General features: G+C 37.4%; 1 protein-coding gene across 1 annotated transcript; it reads left to right on the top strand.

The window, feature by feature from the left end:
- Positions 1–1,221: 1,221 nt before the first annotated feature.
- On the top strand, positions 1,222–1,815 carry LOC113312494. Its single transcript, XM_026561245.1, has one exon. It carries the CDS (start codon positions 1,222–1,224, stop codon positions 1,813–1,815), a length of 594 nt encoding a protein of 197 aa, XP_026417030.1.
- The last annotated feature ends 5,970 nt before the right edge of the window (positions 1,816–7,785 follow it).

Genomic DNA, 7,785 nt, shown 5'->3' with positions numbered 1-7,785 from the left:
CTACTAGAAATTGGTTTTTCTTGCATGAAAAACAACAATCTTTTTTTCCAATGCAAAGAATCATTGTTTTCAATGCAATAAAACAAACAAATCTTGTTTCCAATGCAAAAAATAGTTGGTTTAATGAACCTTAACATGTATACGGGTATACAAGTTAACAAGACCCCATATTCATAGACAAACCTAAAAAATAAACGAAGACCTAGAGATTACAAACGAACACATTATACTATCATCAAGGGGGAAGTTCGGATATTTATCCCTCTTGTTTATAAACTCACATCAACTAGCCTGCTTTATTGACAATTTTTACCATCTTACCTACACTAAAATAATATTGCCTCCTCATAACTAGATTCGTTGCTCCGCCTACGCCTTCAACGACTGAGAATTTGATAACTCCCAGTAGCGTTCGGTAACTCCCTATAGAAGCCATGTGTCTTAACTCTCTGGGAAACATTTTTGAAGGCTGGGTATACTTTGGATATGTTAGTGTCGATCCGAGAATTTTACGACCTTAAAATAAGTTTTCTTAGCGTTACAAAAGACCCAACAATTTACTAGCCATATCATATATCATCAATACTTCATGGCGGCAGTGTCAATATGGTGTCTTAAAGCATTTTGACATTTTCTGTTCGGAGAGCTTAGACACTATATGCAAGGGAAATAAATAATCAAAAGGGTTGAAAGTAAGTGCAAGAAATTTAACAAACAAGAGGAATGAAAAATCTATAAACCAAACAAACCAGGTATATACACATTTGCTAGCGTACACACTAGTGGGTCTCACTCTCCATGCTAATTTTATGTGTTAAAATAATCATATTAGATTCAACAACAAAAAAATACAGATCTAAAGCCGTTTATTTATACACAACCAATTTCTTAATCTTTCTGTCTCTCTCTCGACATATATATAGGGAGAGTTCAATGCATTCTGCCATAAATTATTCAACTGTTTCAGAGACCTGGCAAAGCTAACTTCATTAGTACTTCGCCAAGGTATCTTCATCTTCCCATTTCCCTCTAACTGTACTTCATCTTCTTCTTCTTGAGTTTATAGATCTCTCAACCTAACTCCGATTGTATTACCCTAGAAGAACCAAAATGTTTAGTCGTACGAGTTCTCGTCGACATGATTTACCAAAGAAATCACTACATATTATCAAAGAAGATGATAAGTTTTTCTCAAGACTTTTATCAAAAGAAAATAACTCCATGGCAAATACTGCGAATAACTCATTCAGGGTTTACTATGGAGTTGCTTCTGGTGCTGTTCCGTTTATGTGGGAATCTCAACCAGGTACACCTAAACATCCATTATCCGACACTTCTCTTCCACCTCTTACACCTCCTCCTTCTTACTACCTAAATGCTAAGAAGAAAAATAAATCCATAATGGACAAGAAAACTTCAAAACCAAATCTTTTCTTGGACACTATCTTTCTTAAACGTAGTTTAAGAAAAAGTCATGTTTCGCCATCACTTTCATCAGCATCTTCGTCATCGGTTTCTTCATTCTCTTCGTCGGTTACGACATCGACATCTTCTGCTCCACAGACACCCTTGTCTTCGCATTTTCATAAGCGTAATACACGGTTTTCGAGCCCAAGATCTTCTTTCGATTCAAGAGGAGATGATACTATCGAAGGTTCTTCAGGATTCGGATCTCCTAATTCTATACTGCACTTTCGTGATAATACTAGTCCAACTGGTTGTGTTTCATTGGTGGTAGTGAAGAAAGCTTTGTTAGCAATCGTTGGTCATCACGGATCTAGCCATGGTAACACTACTACTACTACTGCAGCTTAATCAAAATGATGATTTGAATGAGTGTTTTATGTTTATATTATTAATGTTTGAATACTCTTTTATTGAGCAAGATCAGTTCATGAGAGAGTACAAAAAGTTAGCTCCAGTTCACTATCTATATGGGCTTGTAAAATGCTATGGTAGTAGGTACTTAACTACCAAAAAAAAAATAACTTGGTTAATTAAAAAATGTATTGTATTATGATCTTATTAAGTAGGATAGTATCCGTCATGAATGAAAAACACTTGTTTTTTGTTGTTTCATTGTGTTCATACCACTTATCTTGGATCTAATTTTTCATATTTGATTCATAAACAATGATCTAAATTAAGTTTTTGTTATCACAGTTTGATCTACCACGGTATTAGGAAGATCCGAAGATATCTGAATCTGATATTTAATTTCCAGAACTAGCTTATATTGATGTTCAAGTAATATTTCACTAAAGCGGAACTCTGTAAGTTGGGCTGTATGTCGTCATGAAATGTAAAAGTATATATGGGTGAATGAAGAAGACTGAATAACCGTTAACAACTTGTAGCATCATAAATAGGTTACCTATAGAATGGGGGAGATCATTAATATAGATAATCGACAAATAAGCTGGTATATATGATGATTATGGTACTTAATTATGGGTATGAAGTAAGAATTAAGGAAAAGACAAGAACTACTAAAATTTAATCTAGTTGATTAAAGAGTTTTAGATACTATAATTACTCGAACCTCGATCATTAAGACTGTTAGATTTGATGTTTATTGTGAGATTTATTATTGACAATATCATAGAGTACTGATTGTAAGTGCACGATCCAATTCCATGAGACACTCCTCTTTATTATGGTATATATAATTCAATAATTAAATTAAGTGCAAGCCCTGTATATTTATTACAAGGGAACAAATATTATCAATTTTATCGAAATTATTAATCGACCGATAAAGACTGTTTAACCGGTGTATGTGTGTGCATGTTGTTCATCAAACCACCTTCCGTTGTTGTTATGCTCATGAATGACAGAGAAGAAAGTTCCTACAATGTAGGGAGTATTTCAAATACTGATGATCGGTGTTAACACAATATAACCAACTTGTACATTGTTTCTTAACTTTGTACAAAGTTGAGTTTTTAATATTTTTAGAATTTCTTTTGTATTAGAAAATTGTCTTTAGTTAGGAAACTTGATTATCTTGGAGTCCAAGATATCTTGTATATAAATATGTATTGAGTTCTCATGTATTAAAACAAGTTAGTAATCAATATCAAAGTTTGTTTAAGTCTATTCTTCTCTCTACACGTTGGTTTCAATTTAGTTTCAATTTGGTATCAGAGCGGTTTCATTCTCATAACCATGTCTGCGTCTTCAACTGTTTCATCTACACTTTCTTCTACAACTTCTACGGTTATCTCTCCCCTTGGACCTTCACAAAGTTCAACTATGGCTCCTGTTCAGTTTTCCCAACCTCATCATCTTATTACAGTTAAGCTAGATGACACCAACTATTCATTATGGCGAGCTCAATTTTTACCGTTTCTTCAAGGCCATGACCTCGATGGCCATGTTACAGGAGCAACTCCGTGTCCTGCCCCGACCCTTGATGATCAATCTCCTAATCCGGCGTTTGCTTCTTAGACAAAACAAGATAAAATTCTTGTTAGTTGGTTATTTTCTTCTCTTTCTCCTACTGTATTCCGTCATGTTCATCGTCTTACCACAGCTCAACAAATATGGACCTCTCTTGAATATCTTTATGCTTCTAAGTCTGACGCTCAAGTTCATCACCTTCACTGTGAGATCCGCATGTTACGTAAGGGATCTCAAACTATGCGTGAGTATATTGATCGTGCTCGAGATCTTGTTGATAGTCTTGCAGCCGCAAATACCATTGTTACTGACAAAGAATTTCGTCATTCCCTCTTAGCCGGATTGGATACCACCTATGATGCTATTGTGACCTCTTTAACCACCACAATGGGATCACTCTCTGTTGAAGATTTTCTTACTTTTCTCCTTACCTTTGAACTGCGCATTGATAAGCAGACAAAGTTGTCCAAGTCACAGCCTGTAGCTAATGTTGCTGCTAATACTCGCCAATACAATCCACGATTCTCTTCTGATCCTCCTGAAGCCTCCTCCTCTCGGTCCAACAATGTTTGTTCGTCTGGCAACCATCGAAGCCCACCCCAGTTCAACTCTCAGAATTTCCAGCCTGCTCGTTCTGCCAACTCCCGTGGGCCTGCTTCTCCTGCTTACCAACGTGGGCGTGTGCAGTCTAGTTCTCCTTCCTCTCTTTGCTGTCAACTTTGTGGTCGTCCGAACCATGAGTCCCAGGATTGCTGGAACCGGTATGATAAAGCTTTTCGTCCCCCTCGACGTCAACCACCATCCTCTATCCCTCGGGCTTATGCTGCATATGGACCTGGACTTCTGCCGTCACCTTCTTGGATACCTGATAGCGGTGCTACGGATCATATAACCAATGATTTTTCTCGTCTTCAGTTCCCTACTGAGTATACTGGTCCTAATCAAATTCAGATGGGTAATGGTTCTTCTATACAAACTTCTAATATTGGTTCCTCTAGTTTAGGACCTACCAACCGTAAGTTGCAACTTCGTAATGTTTTCTTTGCACCCAAAATCTCTCATAATCTTTTGTCTATTTCTCGTTTCACCACTGATAATAATGTCCTATTTGAATTTCATCCAACTTTTTGTCTTGTGAAGGATCGATGTACCGGGAAGGTGCTTCTTCGCGGCATTAGGAAGGGTGGTATCTATCAACTTGATGTCTCATCTCAATCTCCTAGAGCTTGCATAGGTGAACGTGCCAGTTTACAAGCCTGCATGCTAGGATGGGTCATCCAATGATGCGCACTGTTCGCAAATTTATTTCTCAGTTTTCTCTTCCCGTTTCCAACCAAACTATTAGTTTTTGTTCCTTTTGCCATGAGCATAGGAGTCATAAATTACCTTTTCGCTCCAGTACAACAATTTATTTGAATCCATTAGATTTAATTCTCTCTGATGTGTGGGGACCATCTCATATTTTATCTAATGAAGGTTATCGATATTATGTCATATTCATTGATGCTTACAGTCGCTTTACTTGGATGTTTCCTATGTCTCAAAAGTCTGATGTTTTCTCCATCTTTTTTTTTGTTTCAAAAGCATGTTGAAAATATTTTTAATTGTAAAATTAAGATTTTTCAATCTGATAATGCTGCTGAGTACCGTAAACTCACTTCACCCCTTCAAAAACTTGGTATTTTTCATCGTTTCTCTTGTCCTCATACTTCTGAACAAAATGGTTTGGTTGAACGTCGTCATCGTCATATTCGTGAAACAGGTCTTACCATTCTTAATATGGCTTCCATGCAATCCTCACATTGGTATGATTATTTTTACACTGCTTGTTATCTAATGAATTATGTCCCTTCAACTTCTGTCAATAATTCTTCTCCTTATGAAGCTCTTTTTGGTACTCCTCCTGATTACACATCTCTTCGTGTTTTTGGTTGTCTTTGTTATCCTCACTTGCGTCCGTATCGATCTCATAAAATGGATGCTTTGTCCTCCCCTTGTGCTTTTATTGGCTATAGTCCATCTCATAAAGGCTATAAATGTCTTCATATTCCTACGGGTCGCATATATGTCAGTCGCCACGTCATCTTTGATGAGACTAATTTTCCCTTTGCTTCCGCGTCATCACCTTTGCCGGCATCAACATCTTCTCAGGTAACTTCTTCTTCTATTCCTGTTATTTCCCATTTCTTACCGTCATCTTCTGGTTTCAAATCTCAGCCGCTATTACAAACTGCCAATCATCAGTCGCCATTCTCAACTGTCAATCATCAGCCGCCATTACCAACTTCCAATCATCAGCTGCCATTATCAACTGCCAATCATCAGCCGTCTTCCAATCATCAGCTGTCCTCCAATCATCAGCCTTCTTCCAATCATCAGCCGTCTTCCAGTCATCAGCCGTCCTCCAATCATCAGCCGCCTTTAATCATTACTGTTCATTTGATTCCACTGTCACCGAGTTCAATCATTGATAATTCCTTGCTTCCGCCGTCAACTTCACCTGCTGTTGTTTCTTTGCAACCGTCTTCCTCCACAGCACCTGATCCGTCCACAGTTTCGTCTGTTCCTGTTTCTCCATCACACTCAATGGTTACACGTGCTAGAGATGGTATCTTTAAACCAAATTCAAGGTATGCTCTTGTATGTGACTCTTCTCTTGAACCAACTTGTATTTCTCAAGATCATAAGGATCCTCTATGGCGTGCATCATCCGATGACGAGGTCAATGCCTTACTTCGAAATGGTACTTGGTCGCTGGTTCCCTATCATCCTTCTATGCATGTTATTGGTTGTAAGTGGGTTTTTCGGATTAAGCGTAATCCTGATGGTACAATTGCGCGTCGTAAGTCTCGTCTGGTTGCTAAAGGATATAATCAACAAGAAGGGATTGATTATTCTGAAACGTTTAGTCATGTTGTTAAACCGTGTACTATACGTCTTATTCTTACTCTGGCTTTGTCTTCCAATTGGTCTATTCGTCAACTTGATGTGCAGAATGCTTTCTTACATGGCGAACTCCAGGAAGATGTGTACATGAAACAGCCTCCAGTTTATGTTGATTCTCGTTATCCTACACATGTTTGCAAGTTACGTCATTCTCTTTATGGTCTTAAACAGGCTCCTCGTGCATGGTATCATCGGCTTAGCAATTTTTTATTGCAAATTGGCTTTGTTACTTCCAAGTGTGATTCCTCCTTGTTCATCTATAATGGGTCTTATGGAATTATCTACTTGTTGGTTTATGTGGATGATATCATCGTTACTGGCTCTAATTCTTCAGGTATTGCCTCTATTCTTACTCGTTCACAACATGAATTTGCGATTAAAGATCTTGGTCAATTATCTTATTTTCTTGGAATTGAGGCAATTCGTACTTCCTCTGGGTTATTTCTTTCTCAACAACGTTATGCTCATGATCTTCTTATTCGAACCAAAATGGATGGAGTCAAACCAATTACTACTCCACTAAGTACTTCTGGTGATATGTCTTCTGACCGTAGTACTTTATTAAAGGATGCTACTGAATATCGCAGTATTGTTGGAGCTTTGCAATATTTGACGTTTACTCGTCCAGATCTTGCGTTCGCAGTCAATAAAGTTTGTCAATTTATGCATGCTCCTACGGATTTTCATTGGGGTTTAGTAAAGCGTATTCTTCGTTATCTTAAACATACAAGTACGTTTGGTATACTTCTTAAACCGTCACCCTCTTTACAACTGTCTTTCTGTGCGTATACTGATTCTGATTGGGCTGGTTCTCTTGATGATCGTCGTTCTACTAGTAGATATTGTGTTTATTTGGGAGGTAACATTATTTCTTGGAGTGCTCGTAAACAGAAAACAGTGTCTCGTTCCAGTACTGAAGCCGAGTATCGAGGTCTTGCTATTGCTACTGCCGAAATTATGTGGATTCAATCACTTATTTCTGAACTTCGCATTTCTACACATTCTCCTCCGATTTTATGGTGTGACAATCTTGGTGCTACCTATCTCACAGTTAATCATATTTTCCATGCTCTGACCAAACATATAGAGATTGATTATCACTTTGTTCGTGATCAAGTTGCTTCCAAACTTCTGGATGTTCGTTTTGTTTCTTCTAAAGATCAAATTGCGGACATTTTTACAAACCACTTTCTAAAGATAGGTTTTCTCTTTTACGTTTCAAGCTTACGGTTCAAGATAACCCGTTACGCTTGCGGGAGGGTGTTAACACAATATAACCAACTTGTACATTGTTTCCTAACTTTGTACAAAGTTGAGTTTTTAATATTTTTAGAATTTCTTTTGTATTAGGAAATTGTCTTTAGTTAGGAAACTTGATTATCTTGGAGTCCAAAATATCTTGTATATAAATATGTATTGAGTTCTCATGTATTAAAA

Source organism: Papaver somniferum, chromosome 9 (genome assembly GCF_003573695.1).
Source record: "Papaver somniferum cultivar HN1 chromosome 9, ASM357369v1, whole genome shotgun sequence".
Lineage (NCBI taxonomy): Eukaryota > Viridiplantae > Streptophyta > Magnoliopsida > Ranunculales > Papaveraceae > Papaver > Papaver somniferum.
Note: the sequence above shows the minus strand (reverse complement) of the source record. Positions and strands in the feature narration are given on the sequence as shown.

Excerpts from the sequence above, each read along its gene's own strand:
- LOC113312494 (XM_026561245.1), top strand. The coding sequence starts at position 1,222 with ATGGCAAATACTGCGAATAACTCATTCAGGGTTTACTATGGAGTTGCT.